Source organism: Ranitomeya imitator, chromosome 7 (genome assembly GCF_032444005.1).
Source record: "Ranitomeya imitator isolate aRanImi1 chromosome 7, aRanImi1.pri, whole genome shotgun sequence".
NCBI lineage: Eukaryota > Metazoa > Chordata > Amphibia > Anura > Dendrobatidae > Ranitomeya > Ranitomeya imitator.
The window spans coordinates 134,241,693-134,259,766 of NC_091288.1; the positions used below are offsets into that span (position 1 = coordinate 134,241,693).

Consider the following 18,074-nt stretch of genomic DNA (forward strand, 5'->3'; position numbering starts at 1 on the left):
ACCATTGTAAAAGTAACATAGTAACATAGTAACATAGTTAGTAAGGCCGAAAAAAGACATTTGTCCATCCAGTTCAGCCTATATTCCATCATAATAAATTCCCAGATCTACGTCCTTCTACAGAACCTAATAATTGTATGATACAATATTGTTCTGCTCCAGGAAGACATCCAGGCCTCTCTTGAACCCCTCGACTGAGTTCGCCATCACCACCTCCTCAGGCAAGCAATTCCAGATTCTCACTGCCCTAACAGTAAAGAATCCTCTTCTATGTTGGTGGAAAAACCTTCTCTCCTCCAGACGCAAAGAATGCCCCCTTGTGCCCGTCACCTTCCTTGGTATAAACAGATCCTCAGCGAGATATTTGTATTGTCCCCTTATATACTTATACATGGTTATTAGATCGCCCCTCAGTCGTCTTTTTTCTAGACTAAATAATCCTAATTTCGCTAATCTATCTGGGTATTGTAGTTCTCCCATCCCCTTTATTAATTTTGTTGCCCTCCTTTGTACTCTCTCTAGTTCCATTATATCCTTCCTGAGCACCGGTGCCCAAAACTGGACACAGTACTCCATGTGCGGTCTAACTAGGGATTTGTACAGAGGCAGTATAATGCTCTCATCATGTGTATCCAGACCTCTCTTAATGCACCCCATGATCCTGTTTGCCTTGGCAGCTGCTGCCTGGCACTGGCTGCTCCAGGTAAGTTTATCATTAACTAGGATCCCCAAGTCCTTCTCCCTGTCAGATTTACCCAGTGGTTTCCCGTTCAGTGTGTAATGGTGATATTGATTCCCTCTTCCCATGTGTATAACCTTACATTTATCATTGTTAAACCTCATCTGCCACCTTTCAGCCCAAGTTTCCAACTTATCCAGATCCATCTGTAGCAGAATACTATCTTCTCTTGTATTAACTGCTTTACATAGTTTTGTATCATCTGCAAATATCGATATTTTACTGTGTAAACCTTCTACCAGATCATTAATGAATATGTTGAAGAGAACAGGTCCCAATACTGACCCCTGCGGTACCCCACTGGTCACAGCGACCCAGTTAGAGACTATACCATTTATAACCACCCTCTGCTTTCTATCACTAAGCCAGTTACTAACCCATTTACACACATTTTCCCCCAGACCAAGCATTCTCATTTTGTGTACCAACCTCTTGTGCGGCACGGTATCAAACGCTTTGGAAAAATCGAGATATACCACGTCCAATGACTCACCGTGGTCCAGCCTATAGCTTACCTCTTCATAAAAACTGATTAGATTGGTTTGACAGGAGCGATTTCTCATAAACCCATGCTGATATGGAGTTAAACAGTTATTCTCATTGAGATAATCCAGAATAACATCCCTCAGAAACCCTTCAAATATTTTACCAACAATAGAGGTTAGACTTACTGGCCTATAATTTCCAGGTTCACTTTTAGAGCCCTTTTTGAATATTGGCACCACATTTGCTATGCGCCAGTCCTGCGGAACAGACCCTGTCGCTATAGAGTCACTAAAAATAAGAAATAATGGTTTATCTATTACATTACTTAGTTCTCTTAGTACTCGTGGGTGTATGCCATCCGGACCCGGAGATTTATCTATTTTAATCTTATTTAGCCGGTTTTGCACCTCTTCTTGGGTTAGATTGGTGACCCTTAATATAGGGTTTTCATGGTTTCTTGGGATTTCACCTAGCATTTCATTTTCCACCGTGAATACTGTGGAGAAGAAGGTGTTTAATATGTTAGCTTTTTCCTCGTCATCTACAACCATTCTTTCCTCACTATTTTTTAAGGGGCCTACATTTTCAGTTTTTATTCTTTTACTATTGATATAGTTGAAGAACAGTTTGGGATTAGTTTTACTCTCCTTAGCAATGTGCTTCTCTGTTTCCTTTTTGGCAGCTTTAATTAGTTTTTTAGATAAAGTATTTTTCTCCCTATAGTTTTTTAGAGCTTCAATGGTGCCATCCTGCTTTAGTAGTGCAAATGCTTTCTTTTTACTGTTAATTGCCTGTCTTACTTCTTTGTTTAGCCACATTGGGTTTTTCCTATTTCTAGTCCTTTTATTCCCACAAGGTATAAACCGCTTACACTGCCTATTTAGGATGTTCTTAAACATTTCCCATTTATTATCTGTATTCTCATTTCTGAGGATATTGTCCCAGTCTACCAGATTAAGGGCATCTCTAAGCTGTTCAAACTTTGCCTTCCTAAAGTTCAATGTTTTTGTGACTCCCTGACAAGTCCCCCTAGTGAAAGACAGGTGAAACTGCACAATATTGTGGTCGCTATTTCCTAAATGCCCAACCACCTGCAGATTTGTTATTCTGTCAGGTCTATTAGATAGTATTAGGTCTAAAAGTGCTGCTCCTCTGGTTGGATTCTGCACCAACTGTGAAAGATAATTTTTCTTGGTTATTAGCAGAAACCTGTTGCCTTTATGGGTTTCACAGGTTTCTGTTTCCCAGTTAATATCCGGGTAGTTAAAGTCCCCCATAACCAGGACCTCATTATGGGTTGCAGCTTCATCTATCTGCTTTAGAAGTAGACTTTCCATGCTTTCTGTTATATTTGGGGGTTTGTAACAGACCCCAATGAGAATTTTGTTACCATTTTTCCCTCCATGAATTTCAACCCATATGGACTCGACATCCTCATTCCCTTCGCTAATATCCTCCCTTAAAGTGGACTTTAGACAAGACTTTACATAGAGACAAACCCCTCCTCCTCTCCGATTTTTACGATCCTTTCTAAACAGACTGTAACCCTGTAAGTTAACTGCCCAGTCATAGCTTTCATCTAACCATGTCTCGGTTATTCCCACTATGTCAAAGTTACCTGTAGATATTTCTGCTTCTAGTTCTTCCATCTTGTTTGTCAGGCTTCTGGCGTTTGCGAGCATGCAGTTTAGAGGATTTTGTTTTGTTCCAATCTCCTCACTGTGGATTGTTTTAGAAATGTTCTTACCTCCCTTCTGAGTATGTTTTCCTGGGTCGTCTTTGTTCAAGTCTAATGTTTTTCTTCCCGTCCCCTCTTCTTCTAGTTTAACGCCCTCCTGATGAGTGTAGCGAGTAAAAAAAAAATAAACCACTACATACTTACATTCCTGTCACGTCCCTCAGCGTCAGCTTCCCTACGTCCCTCAGCGTCAGCGCCGGCCGGCCGTAAAGCAGAGCACAGCGGTGACGTCACCGCTCTGCTTTACGGCCAGCGCTTACACAGTGCAGGGAAGCTGACACTGGGGGACGCGACAGGAATGTAAGTATGTAGTGGTTTTTTTTTTACTTTTACAATGGTAACCAGGGTAAACATCGGGTTACTAAGCGCGGCCGTGCGCTTAGTAACCCGATGTTTACCCTGGTTACCCGGGGACTTAGGCATCGTTGGTCGCTGGAGAGCTGTCTGTGTGACAGCTCTCCAGCGACCACACAACGTCTTACCAACGATCACGGCCAGGTTGTATCACTGGTCGTGATCGTTGGTAAATCGTTAAGTGTAACGGTACCTTTAGCCATTTTCAACAACCTCCTCAGATGTCCCCCAGTGACCCCAATAGATATTGATAGCGCTTACAGAGACCTGTGCTCCCCAAAACTGGATGAATCTCGCCCTAGGGACAAAATTTGTCATGTCCACTTCTATGACATTAAAGAATCCATTCTTCAAGCTGCAAGGAGTACGGCCAATCTTGCATGCCAAAACAAATCTATCAGAATTATACCTGATCTCTCACGCCATACCCTGGCACAACGATCAGTGCTTAAACCCTTGCTAGATGTCCTGTGGAAAAAGGAGATTCCCTAAAGATCTGATGATCTTTTAATCATAGACCTGAAACAGGGACAAGGGGGCATCTTCTGCGTTTGGGGAAAAAAGGTTTAAGCATAATAACAGACGCGGATTCTTTACTGTAAGAGCAGTGAGACTATGGAACTCTCTGCCGTATGATGTTGTAATGAGTGATTCATTACTTAAATTTAAGAGGGGACTGGATACCTTTCTGGAAAAAGTATAATGTTACAGGGTATATACACTAGATTCCTTGATAGGGCGTTGATCCAGGGAACTAGTCTGATTGCCGTATGTGGAGTCGGGAAGGAATTTTTTTCCCCAATGTGGAGCTTACTCTTTGCCACATGGGTTTTTTTTTGCCTTCCTCTGGATCAACATGTTAGGGCATGTTAGGTTAGGCTATGGGTTGAACTAGATGGACTTATAGTCTTCCTTCAACCTTAATAACTATATTGTAAAGTTGGGGTTCCCCCTCTTTGTCTGTCCAAAGAGGGTCAAAGTCATTTTTTGTGCTCACCTGAAGGATCTATGACATTTCTATCCAGCTTGGATTTGCCTAAGATTGTTCTACACCACTGGCCTACTTTAGGATTTAACTCAGCTGTCCCTGGAGGCAAGGAAGGAACACCTAGTGGTCTTTCCACACATTCATCCGATTCTTCATTTCGTCCAGGCCTACCTCCTGGAACGGGGCACCGGGTAGCTGGTGGCCATCCTCCTTCCGGACATCAGGATACGAGAAATGTTAATGGACTTTGAATCGTCCACTGAAAAAATAACATACAAGACATCCTTTTCCTTTTATTTCCAAGGAACTTTTTGATTCTGAAGGTTGATTGGACGTATTGTGCCCATACCATGTTTATAACCGTTCGGTTTAAATCGGCGATTGCTATTATCACTTTCTTGTAGCAACTGACTTAAGAAGTAGCTATATATGATGTTTAGCTTCTGTAACCCCCAAATAGGGTGGGAGCCTCTGAAGGGCCCAATGCGGGCTCACACACTCCTGATTTGGACTGTTTCCTATAGTCTTTTTTGCAGATGCTTTTTCTCAGCACATGTTTGTTATTTCTTTGGTTAAGATTTTTTTCTTCCCTAACCTTTCCTGCACTTTATCTCTTTGACCATGACAACCAGGAAGCTCAGCCACCTTACACGATATCTATAGACGTAGAATCTCATATTGGTTATGAATGGCAAACCTAAATATCGCTTCTATGAATGTGAAAGGATTTACCACGCCTGAAAAACGCATGCAAATCCTTCACCATTGTCACAAGAAAAAGGTACATATTGTATTTTTCCAGGAGATACACTTTAAGACGACCCATGCTCCTACAATTAGACACAAATATTACACATTTTGGTCATAACCCTGAATCTCGCTCAAAAGGAGTTCCTATAGCGATTCGCAAATCATTACCACATCAAGTCATCAACTGTTTAGTAGATAAGGAAGCGAGGTATATTATCTTAGGCTATGTGCACACGTTGCGGATTAGGCTTAGGAATTTCTGGTGCAAATTCTGCCTCTCCTGACAGAAAGCGCACATGCGTTTTTTGTGTGGTTCCACAGCGTTTTTTGTGCGTTTTTGCTGCGTTTTTCTTGCGGATTAGCTGCGTTTTTTACCCCTGCGGTTTTCTATAATGGAATGGGTACAAAAACGCTGTAGATTCAAAAAAGAAGTGACATGCTGCTACTTTTAAACCGCAGCGTTTCCTCAGCGGATTTTCCGCATAGTGTGCGCAGCATTTTTTTTTCTCATTGATATACATTGTACTGTAAATCAATTGCGGATCTGCAGCGTTTCTGCGCCTCAAAAAACGCTGTGGATCCGCAGGGAATCCGCAACGTGTTCACATACCCTTAGTCTTAGTTATAAGTGGCCAGTTATTTACAATCAAATGTATATACCTTTAATCAGGATCAAGCCAATTTCATTGATAAGACAGTAAACAATGCCCTTCTCTTAATCCAGGGTGCTGTAATATTTTTGGGGGATCTAAATGTTACTCTTGACCCTGTGTTTGATAACTAAAAGTAGATCGCATCTCTCTAAGGCCTCTTTCACACTTCCGTTTTTTACAATCAGTCTCAATCAGTCAAAATGTTGAAAAGACGGATCCTGTGCAGATTGTAAACAAAGGGTGCACTGGGTCCGGTTTTTTTTTCACGGATCAGTCGAGGCTATGTGCACACATTGTGTATGCGTCTTTGCCACGTTTTTCCGCTGCAAAAATGCAAAAACACCACAACCCAGGTTAAAATTAAAAAAAAAATAGTGATATTCTTACCTTTCGGCATCCCCTGCAGCCTTCCTGATGCTTGCAATGCTGCCGGCAGCTCCGGTTCCCAGTAATGCCTTGCGAGACAATGACCTGTGATGACGTAGCGTTCTCGCTGCATAGGCAGCATCAATAGAAAAAATTGAGAGCGAGAATTTCCCTGACAGGGAATTCTTCCCAGCATTCTCAGTTTCAAGTCTGCATCTGTCGCTGGATTCCTGCTTTTGACAGTCAGTGTCCATAGGCTTCCATTATAGCCAACGACGGACAGAGGAAAAAACGTTCCTCTGTGTGTTGTCTCCGCCCGACGAAAGGCAATTTTTACAACGGATCCAGCGCACGACTGATGAAACGTTAGGCCATCTGTCACAATCCGTCGCTAATACAAGTCTATGAGAGAAAAAAGGATTCAGCAGAAACATTTGCTTTCTGCCACTTACATTGTGTTGTTTTATGCACAGGCCCTGAGTTTTGGTTCAGTCTCCCTCCCCCCCCCCCCCCCCGCTGCCAGTAGCTCTGAAGTGGAGGAGGATGATCTGCAGCAGCCACCTCCATCGCAACAGCTGACATCTGGCAGGCCCATTATCAGGCCAAAAATGTTTGTCAAAAACGAAAACCGTTTTAGGACAGCGTGGCCATCCAGAGAAAGTAGCACAGCATGCAATGCCTGAAAAGGTATTCCATAGTAGGAAGAGTGCAGTGTGGCAATTTTTTAACCAAGATCCGAATGATCAGTCAAAAGTGATCTGTAAGAAATGCTCAAAGACCTTTAGCAGAGGGAAGAATCTTCAAAATTTAAATACAACGTGCATGCTTAGACATTTAACCAGCATGCACTTGCAAGCCTGGACTAACTACCAAACGTCCCGTACCGTTGGTGCACCTGCTCAGAATAAAGGTAGTCAGCAACGCTACACTGCTTCCCTCACTGTAAGCCCACCGGTTAGGATGCCACCAGCAGCAAATGTGGAGGTATCGTCGCAAAGCCAAAGCAGTCAGGGAATCACAAGGTTCTTGGTAGGAAACACTGTATGTAGGCCAACATCAAGAATACCACCACCAACCCTCTCTCAATCTGCCATGTCCACCACCACCCCTGCTAGTTCCACCATATGCAGCTCTCCAGTCCAGCTCACCCTACAAGAGACTCTCGTTAGGAAAAGAAAGTACTCATGTCATCCGCGTACACAGGGTTTGAACGCCCACATTGCTATGCTAATCTTGTTAGAGATGATACCCTACCGGTTGGTTGAAAGCGAAGCTTTCAAAGAGCTGATGGCCTACGCAGTACCATGCTATGACCTACCCAGTCGTCACTACTGTGCGAGAAAAGCCATCCCAGCCCTCCACCAGCATGTCAAAGACCACATTGTGCATGCACTGAGGCAATCAGTCAGTAGAAAGGTGCACCTCACAACTGATGCATGGACCAGTAGGCATGGCCAGGGACGTTACGTGTCCATCACGGCACACTGGGTTAATGTGGTGGATGCAGGGTCCACAGGGGACAGCCACAGTGGGACAGATCTGCCTAGCCCACGGTCTAGGAAACAGTTGGCTGTATGCGTTCGCCACCCCTAGCGTAAGCAGGCTGTGTTACAAATGAAGTGTTTGGGCGACAACAGACACCGCGGAAGTACTGGCCGAGAACTTGCAGCAACAAATTCAGTCATGGCTGGGCAGTGTACATCTTGAGGCAGGCAAGGTAGTCAGTGATAATGGAAGGAATTTTATGGCTGCCATAGCCCTTTCAGAACTGAAACACATTCCTTGCTTGGCTCACACCTTGAACCTGGTGGTGCAGTGCTTCAATCAACGTTTCAGAAAGGTGGTACTCCACACTGCACATGGTTCAGAGTCTGTGCGAACAGAGGCGTGCTTTAATTAATTTGTGGGAGGATACACATACACGGGCAGGCACTTGGATGGCAGACATGGAGTTGTCTGGTGTGCAGTGGTCGAAGCTCCAAGACCTCTGTCAAGTCCTTCAGTGTTTTGAGGAATCCACACGGCTGGTAAGTGCAGACAACGCCATCATAAGCATGAGCATCCCACTAATGCATCTGCTGATGCAAAGTTTGACGTACATTAAGGAGCTAGCGTCTGCAGCCGAGGAGGCGGGAAGCCTTGATGACAGTCAGCCACTGTCTGCTCAGGGAACTCTCCTGGACGAGGTGGCGGACGAAGAGGAGGAGGATGTGGATGAATATTTATGGAAGGAGGATGCTTCTCAGGGGGCAATAGAAACTGGTGGCGTTACAAGGTCAGGTACAGGGTTTTTGTGGGCCACATGTGATGTTGAATTGCAAGAAAGTGCTCCTCAATCCAGCACCTGGAACTTTGGCCCACATGGCTGAATATGCCTTGCGTATCCTAACAAGGGACCCCCGCATAATCAAAATGATGACTGATGACTATTACTGGTTGGCCTGCCTCCTCGATCCACGATATAAAGGAAAATTACAAAATATCATGCCACATGAGAACCTTGAGCAAATATTGGCTACCAAACAAGCAACTCTTGTACACCGTTTGGTTCAGGCATTCCCAGCACACAATTAAGTAAAATAACAGGGTGGATGAAGAAAAGGTCACCAACATTATTAAAAAGACCTACTAAGGGTATATCTACATATATAGCGTAACGGGACCAAAAAGAGGACCATAGTGGACAAACTGCACAGATATAACCAAAATCAGCAAGAAAAAGAAAGCAGCAAATAGTCCAAGGTAATGAAAAATATAAGAAAAACGTTATTGATAATAATACCAGATAAAAACATAACAGAGGGATATAGCAATCCCTGCACTACACAGAGCATGCACAAAAAATGGGCAGGTGATAGGTGTCTATAATATAAAGGTATAAAAACTACTACCCTGTAAGCACAGCTCATATGGAGTTAGAAGTTATACAGAGATGGCCTGATATAAGCAAATATACTAAGACCCATAGGGTACAAGACTGTGTAACAGCGCCAATGCATGACATAGTATATACATACCAGGTAGAGTAAGGAGGTCACACGTATAAGCAGGCACCACACACCTGTCCCCCCCAGCACACAGCAGCGGTGATTGTTCTCACCCGAGCAGTAGGGGGAAACATGGCAGAGGTGATAGAGGTGCACAAATCCGAAGTGGCGTTGGACAGAGGGGTTTTATGACCAGGTTATGGAGTGATTTTGCAATGACCGCTGACACGATAGGTAGTGCTGCATCGATTCAAAGTGACAGGAGACAGCATTTGTCCAGTATGGTTACGAACTACTTTTCCTCCCTTATTGATGTTCTCCCTCAAGGTCATTCCCTTTGATTAATGGGCATCTAAAATAGACACCTGGCCTGAATTGGCAGAATATGCATTACAGGAGCTCGCTTGCCCTGCTTCTAGTGTGTTATCAGAAAGAGTCTTCAGTGCTGCTGGTTAAATACTGACCGAAAAAAGGACACGTCTGGCAACCCAGAATGTTGATGATCTAACCTTCATTAAAATGAACCAATCATTGATTTCAAATTATTTTGCCCCATCTTCCCCTGCTGAGACGTAGCTTGCCTGAAAAATGTCTTGCTTTTGGCCTCTTCTTACTGACTTCTCCAATTCCTCCATTTGCAGCTGCTGAATGTCCACCATAGGCCATTTTGATGCCTCCCTAAATGCGCTGACTCCACCCACAGGGCCGTGGTCACCACCTGGCGCAAGCACCCGTGCGAGTGCAGTTTGCCTGGACAGGTGGGTGGGCCCACTCTTGGGCGGCGGCACTGGCACAGGGTCCCTCATAGTACAATGAAGTGTCTCTGACGGTGGTGGTGCACAACCAACGTCAGAGACACCGTCGTAATATGAGGGGCCCTCTGCCAGTACCGCCGTCCAAGAGAGAGTGTTCCCCCCAGCTTGAACAGTGCTCTACCACTTGCAATACTTACCTCTCCCTGCTCCACCACTGTGTAGTCTGTGCTGTTAAATACTTCAATGGCACTGCCAATACAAATTTGTTGAGATGATAGTTAAAATATACAGGGGCCCTGGCCTCCATTTAGACCAGTTAATACTTTACTACCACTTTCTGCTACTCAGCAGAGGAGCCCACCCCTGTACCTAGCTATGCCACCTGTTTATTTATGAACTATTTTTTGGCAGACATTTAGTCCACTTTATTATTTGGGCCTACTAACTGTCTGACACTCATTACAGTTTTCCTCCACTGAACAAAGCAATGCCGCCTGTTTAGTCCAGTTACCAATTTTGAACCGCATGACAGCCAATACGTCTTTTAACTGACCTGACATATAAGAGAATAGCCTCCCCATACAGGTGACAATCCAGCAGCTGCCGGCTGTACATTATAGCTGACAACTTTCTGCATCAGCCACGATCAGTGTTTGCACTGTCCAAATCTGTTTAACCCCTTAGATGCTGCTGTAAATAGTGACTACATCATTATATATGGTTAACAGAGCGTGGGCACTTCCTCTTTATCCCAATTGGTGCCCTCAGATCATGATTGTGTGGTCCTGATGTTTGCCATGGCAATTCATGACCAAATAGCGGCCTTAGAGTCTGACAGCAGTAGTAATCTGTTCATAAGTTAGAGGCATTTAGGTGGTAAAAATACACATTTTAATTTCTGTCATACCACTTTGCATTAATTCTTGTAAAGCACCTGAAGTGTTAATAAACTACCTGACAGCAGTTTTCCATATGCCAGGGGGTGCGGTTTTTAAAATGGTATCACGTTTGGGGGTTTCCCAATATATGGGACCCCTAAAGTCACTTCAAACATGGATAAGTCCCTAAAAAAAAAAATTTAGTAAATTTCTTAGAAAAAATTAAAAATTGCTGCTACATTTTTAAACCTCCTAAAGTGCTAACAAAATAAAATAACATTTTACAAATGGTGCTGATGTAATGCTGACATGTGGGAAATGTTATTTACTAATGGTTTGCTGTGGTATGACCATCTGGATTAAAGGGATAATCATTCAAATTTTAGAAATAGCAAATTTTTTAACATTTTTCTCAAATTTTTGATATTTTTTTTATAAATAAACACAAAATATATTGACCTAAATTTACCATTATCATAAAAAACATTGTGTCACGAAAAAACAGTCTCAAAATCACTGGGATTTGTTGAAGCGTTGCAGAGTTATTACCACATAAAGTGACACTTGTCGGATTTCAAACATATGGCTCAGTCACTAAGGGGTTAAACCTACTTTATTAATTGGGCCTACTAACTGTCTGCCACTCATTACAGTTCTCCGCCACTGAACAAAGCAATGCCGCCTGTTTAGTCCTGTTACCAATTTTGAACTGCATTTAGCTTACTTTATTATTTGGGCCTATATCTGTGTTTCCTCCTCATCCTGCCCATTGCCCAGCCACTGCTAGATGAGTCTGCTGGTACATTGACCCAGACCACTACATTCCCCTTGCACTCTACACGGCCTGAATCTGACCCTGCTGAAAGTCAGGTTCCCCTTCACGCATTACTATACCACCTTAGACAGGGGGCAAAGAGGAAGGTGCAGATGAAAGTGCAGGTTCCTTCATCAGGTGGGGGGGGGCATACTCGATGGCAACGTCACTGGCACAAGGCCCCTCATAGTACGCAAAAGTGTCTCTGGCAGTGGGAGGCGCCACCCGCCGTCAAACACACCGCCGTACTATGAGGGGCCCTGTGCCAGTGCCAACGAGTGGGCCCCCCTGCTTGCTCAGGATCACAGCACTTGCAAAGTTGAAATACTTACCTTTCCCTGCTCCACCGCTGTGACGCATTCCGCATTTCCTGGGCCCACGAAAATCTTGAGCCAGCCCTACCCCTCCCCCCCCCCCCCTCCCCACACAACTTTAGCCAAATGACCCCCAGTTTTCATTGCCTAACTATTATTATCAAGTAAATTAAGATTGACAAGCTTAAGTAATAAAAATTGATGTTTTTGGCATTAAAATGGGCACTGTAGGTGTTTTCCTTTCCTCCACTCACTGCCGACTTTGATTCCCAATTGACTTGCATTGGGTTTCGTGTTTCAGTCGGCTCCAGACTTTTCGAAATAATCGCCCGATTTCATCTGACTCGCGAAACCAGACTTGATCCAAAAAAAGTAAAAGTCGCTTAACTCTAGAGGGGAGTATGGAGCAGGCACTGACTGCACGGAGGAAGGAGCGGCCATTTTGCCGCCAGACTGTGCCCGTCGCTGATTGGTCTTAGCAATGGTCGTGGGAGTTTTGCCACGACCAATCAGCAACTTGGATTTCCATGACAGACAGAGGCCGCGACCAATGAATTTCCGTGACAGACAGAAAGACAGGCGGAAGGGACCCTTAGAAAAAAAAAAAATATATATATATATATATATATATATATATATATATATATATATATATATATATATATATATATATATATTTATTTTTTTTTTTTTATTTATACACACACACGAGTATAAGCCGAGAATTTCAGCCCATTTTTTTAATTGAAATTGCCCCTCGCGGATTATACTCTAGTCATACCCAGGGGTCAGCAGGGGAGGGGGAGCGGCAGCTGTATAAGCATACTAACCTGCTCCTGGCGCAGACCCTGCTTCCCCGGCAGCTTCTTCCTGTAGTGAGCGGTCACATGGTACATCTCATTACAGTAATGAATATGGACCCCACTCCACTCCCATAGGTGTGGAGCCGCATATTCATTACTGCAATAAGTGGTACCATGTGACCGCTCACTACAGAAAGAGGCTGCCAGTGATGGGGAACAGACGTGCAGGGACGGCGCCAGGAGCATGTGAAAATAAGCAGTGCGTGATATTCACCTGCTACCCGTTCCACCGTCGCCGGCCGCCACTGCGTCTTCTGCATCCTCTTCACTGACGCTCAGGTCAGAGGGCACGATGAGGCGATTAGTGCGCACCGCCCTCTGCCTGAACAGTCACTGCAGTGGACGTATCGGCGGCCGGCGACGGTGAAACGGGAAAGGTGAGTATAGCAAGTGTCTGGGGGCCTGAGCGACGAGAGGCGAATATGTGATTTTTTTTTTTTTATCGAAGCAAAAGCATATGGGGCAAATGACTGTATGGAGCATCCTATGGGGCCATAATCAGCATTTGTGCAGCACTTTATGGGGCAAATGACTGTATGGAGCATCTTATGGGGCCATAGTCAGCATTTGTGCAGCACTATATGGGGCAAATGTCTGTATGGAGCATCTAACGGGGCCATAATCAGCATTTGTGCAGCATTATATGGGGTGTATTTTGTATGGAGCATCTTATGGGGCCCATCATGAACTGTATGAAGCATTATATTGGGCTCCTGATTCAATATGGATATTCAAAAACGCTTAACCTAATGATGTCTCAATTAATTTTACTTTTATTGGTATCTATATTTGACATTTACCGGTAGATGTTGCATTTTCCACCCTAGGCTTATACTCGAGTCAAGTTTTCCCATTTTTTTTGTGGCAAAATTAGGGGTCTCTGCTTATTCTCGGGTTTGCTTATACTCGAGCATATACGGGACATTATATATATATATATATATATATATATGTATATATATACACATATATATATATATATATATATATATATATATATATATATATATATATATATATATATATATACACATATACACAGATACTAAGTACAGACAAAGTTTGGACACTTTCTCAGTTAAAGATTTTTCTGTATTTTCATGACTATGAAAACTGTAAATTCACACTAAAGGCATCAAAACTATGAATTAACACATGTGCAGGGGCAGAACTTTCGCGGTCGCAGGCGTAACAGCTGCGACTGGGCCCCGTGTGCTTAGGGGCCCACCCAGTCCAGCAAAGACTGGGCGGGCCCCTAAGCACTGAGCTACAAAATTGTCCGCCGGCCCTTTAAAATCAGTGGGTGGCTTTTCATGTGGCCGGCAGGCAGGTCCGCAATTCTCCGGCAGCCTGCTGTATTGTTGCGGCTGCCGGCCCGTTAACCCCCAAGTGCAGGGTAAGCAGCGTTCATTACAGAACGCTGCTTCTCCTGCACAGCAGCACAGGAATTATGTCATCGGGGTGGGTGGGGTTACCGGGTTGGTGGAGTTACCGTCCAATGCTTTCCTGTTTTATCCCGACTCTCGAAATAGGGGCTGCTGCTCAACAGACTCCACCAGAGCGATCTCTGTGCTGGCAGCTCTGTGCCTCTCTGCAGGTGATCTGTGCCCCTCAGCTCTATGCCACCCCCCACTGTTTGCCCCAATATGATCTCTGTGCCCCCCGCTGAGTGCCCCAATATGATCTCTGTGCCCCACCGATGTGTGTCCCCAATATGATCTCTGCCCCACGCCGAGTGCCTTAATATGATCTGTGCCCCATGCCGAGTGCACCAATATGATCTGTGCCCCCCGCTGTGTGCCCAAATATGATCTATGTGCCCCCCAGCTATGTGCCCCCTGTGATCCCTGTGCCCCCCAGCTATGTGCCCCCTGTGATCCCTGTGGCCCCCAGCTATGTGCCCCCTGTGATCTCTGTTCCCCCTGTGGCCCCCAGCTAAGTGCCCCCCAGTGTCTGGGAGTCTGTGGTGGCTACTGCACGCAATGTTGATCGTAAACAGATCAAGCAACTGACAGAATCTATGGATAGAAGGCTGTTAGTGTCATCATAAAGAAAAGTGGCTATATTGGTCACTAATTTTGGGGGGGGGGGTTTGTTTTTGCATGTTAGAAATGTTTATTTTTAAATTTTGTGTAATTATATTGGTTTACCTGGTGAAAATAAACAAGTGAGATGGGGATATATTTGGTTTTTATTAAGTTGCGTAATAATTCTGCACAGCAATAGTTACCTGCACAAACAGATATCCACCTAAGATCGCCAAATCTAAAAATAACCCACTCCAACTTACAAAAATATTAAAGCTTTGATATTTACGAGTCTTTTGGGTTGATTGAGAACATAGTTGTTGATCAATAATAAAAATGATCCTCTAAAATACAACTTGCCTAATAATTCTGCACGCAGTGCAAGCCGACACGTGTTTAAATTGATTACTTTATTGAACAGCGTCTTGCCTGTCTAATGCACATTACTGGTGGTTGCTTTGGCGCCGATGGTCCTACATTTCCATCCTTGTGCACTTTACCACATTTTATATTGTATATCTTTTGTACTAATTATTATATGCAATCAATAAAATTAATACTCTTTTTAAACCATGATACTCCTCTGTTCTCATTTTTTAGTATATATGAAGTTAATTATTTCCCTGGCTTTGGGTTTGTTTGTTTTTTCCACAATTTAGTGCAATTTCTTCGCAGCTAAAATGCAACCTGGTTTTGTTCTCATCCAAAGAAAAAAAAAATAAAAAGTAAAACGTCTGAATCAAAGAGACCACACCTCACCAGAACTTATTGGGAATTGGACACTACAACCTAATTATTTCTATATTTATACCTTACCTAACAAGCCTATTTTTGTCAATCATTACAAAAATGAATAATTACTGTATATACTCGAGTATAAGCCGAGATTTTCAGCCCATTTTTTGGGCTGAAAGCCCCCCCCCCCCCCTCGGCTTATACTCGAGTCATATACCCGGGGGTCGGTAGGGGAGGGGGAACGGGGGCTGTGCAGTTATACTTACCTGCTCCTGTTGCGGTCCCTGCAGTCCCTGGCTTCCCCGACGCTGCAGATTCTTCCTGTACTGAGTGGTCACATGGCACCGCTCATTACAGAAATTAATATGTAGCTCCATCTCCCATAGAGGAGGAGCCGCATATTCATTGCTGTAAATGATCGGTAACTGTGACGGCTCAATTACAGGAAGAAGCTGCAGCGCCGGGGAAGCAGGGACTGCAGGGACCGCGCCAAAAGCAGGTAAGTATACGGGGAGTGCAGCGCTGCGCTATATTTACCTGCTCCTCGCTCCGGTGCGGCTCCGTCTGCAGCGTCCTCTAGCAGTGACGCTCAGGTTAGAGGGCGCGGTGACGTAGTCAGTGCGCGCCCTCTGCTGAGCATCAGTGCTGGAGACGGAGCCGCACGAGGAACAGGTAAATATTGAAAGCGCCGGCATCCTGAGCAAGAGAGGTGAGTATGTGATTATTTTTTTTTATTGCAGCACCAGCAGCATTCTATATGGCACAGCTTTATAAGGAGCATCTAGGAGGCCATAATCAATGGTGCAGAGCAATATATATGGGGCACAGCTTTATAAGGAGCATCTATGGGGCCATAATCAACGGTGCAGAGCAATATATATGGGGCACAGCTTTATAAGGAGCATCTATGGGGCCATAATCAACGGTGCAGAGCAATATATATGGGGCACAGCTTTATAAGGAGCATCTATTGGGCCATAATCAACGGTGCAGAGCATTATATATGGCACAGCTTTCTATGGAGCATCTATGGGGCCATAATGAACGGTATAGAACATTCTATATGGCACAGCTTTATGTGGAGCATCTATGGGGCCATAATGAACGGTGCAGAGCATTCTATATAGCACAGTTGTATATGGAGCATCTATGGGTTAATAATGAACGGTATGGAGCATCTATTTTTATTTTTGAAATTTACCAGTAGCTGCTGCATTTCCTACCCTAGGCTTATACTCGAGTCAATAAGTTTTCCCAGTTTTTTGTGGCAAAATTAGGGGGGTCGGCTTATACTCGGGTCGGTTTATACTCGAGTATATACGGTATAACTATGCTGGCAATTTGCGAATTAATACAAATAAGCGGGCAGCAACGTTCCACGGTAAGACCAGGAGATTACAGTATTATTACATCTCTCACACTGAGAAACCTGCTCTCAGCTATTAGGAGTGAGTATTCTTCTTTCTCTTGAGTGTTGCTTTGCTGCCAGCTTATGATTAGTCAACATCATCTCATAGGAAGAAGTATACTCAATTGGACTTAAAAAAAAAAAAAAAAAAAAAAAAAATAATAATAATAATTCATTAGGTGCCAAATACTTTGATTCAATATATCCCTAATGGAGAGGCAAAATAAAATTAATTTATATAAGCAACCAACTTTTTTTCCACTTTGCAGTCATGATTGAGTTTTGTGTCCAGGTCAACATGAATAATTTGGTGACCGATCCTTATTAAACATAAAAACCCTTAAAAAAAAAAAAATTCACAAAAATATTGAAAACTGTATTACCACAACAGACAAGGCACTGTTCTTGATTTTTAGAGATGGCAAAACTGTCAATCCTGAGCGAACTTGGTAATCCCGAAATCCACCAGCAACGGAAAGTATGGTTATATTTCGAAGTTGATTTGCATTCAAATTCCAATAATTATTCACTGTGGCATAAAAATCTGTTAAAATAAGATGGACAAAATATAAAATTAGAAGACACATGAATAAAATCATTGAAAGCAGTTGTAAGAATTGTTACCAATAAAAACAGTCTTACGACAGTTCATAAAATGTTATAAAAACTACTGGGTGTTTCTGGGCTTTAATTTTAACAATAAGGTTTCTTCACCTAAACAGTGCCACAATCATTCTGGCTACTGGGAGGAGGAGGAGGTAATAAATCTCCCTGCCTGTCATACCTGCCTCCTAATAAAGATACAGATCCTAAGGCTGTGTTCCCAAGATGAGTTTGTGACTCAAAAATACAGCATCCTAAAGTTTCAGCAAAGTGGATAGCAATCTTATGCCAAATGTGTTTTTGTTTATGATGTGTAAACTAATCTGCAGTGCACGTTCCTAATCTGCAACATGTCAATTTCTCTTATGTGTACGCTGAGCTTTTTGTGCAGGTTTTTCCAGTAGAATTACATTAGATTTGGAAAAATCCAAATTTAAAAAAAAAAAAAAATGCACATGTATTTTTAGTGCTTTTCTAATGTGTAAAATCACTAAAATGCATGTTATTTGCATATGACTATCAAAGTTTTGTCAAATCCAAATAAAAAATATAGCATATAAATTATCTCTGTATACTGCATTGATTTTCCATGGTATGCACTGACTTTACCCAGCTC

General features: G+C 43.3%; 1 protein-coding gene across 1 annotated transcript in view; it reads right to left on the reverse strand.

Moving 5' to 3' along the window:
• The window catches only part of PGAP1 (post-GPI attachment to proteins inositol deacylase 1), a 1,319,879-nt gene that overhangs the window by 1,159,147 nt on the left and 142,658 nt on the right, over window positions 1-18,074 (reverse strand). Inside the window, exon 5 of the mRNA XM_069733825.1 lies at window positions 17,239-17,399. Within this exon, the coding sequence (XP_069589926.1) occupies window positions 17,239-17,399 (161 nt within the window). The remainder of the gene's footprint in view (window positions 1-17,238; window positions 17,400-18,074) is intronic.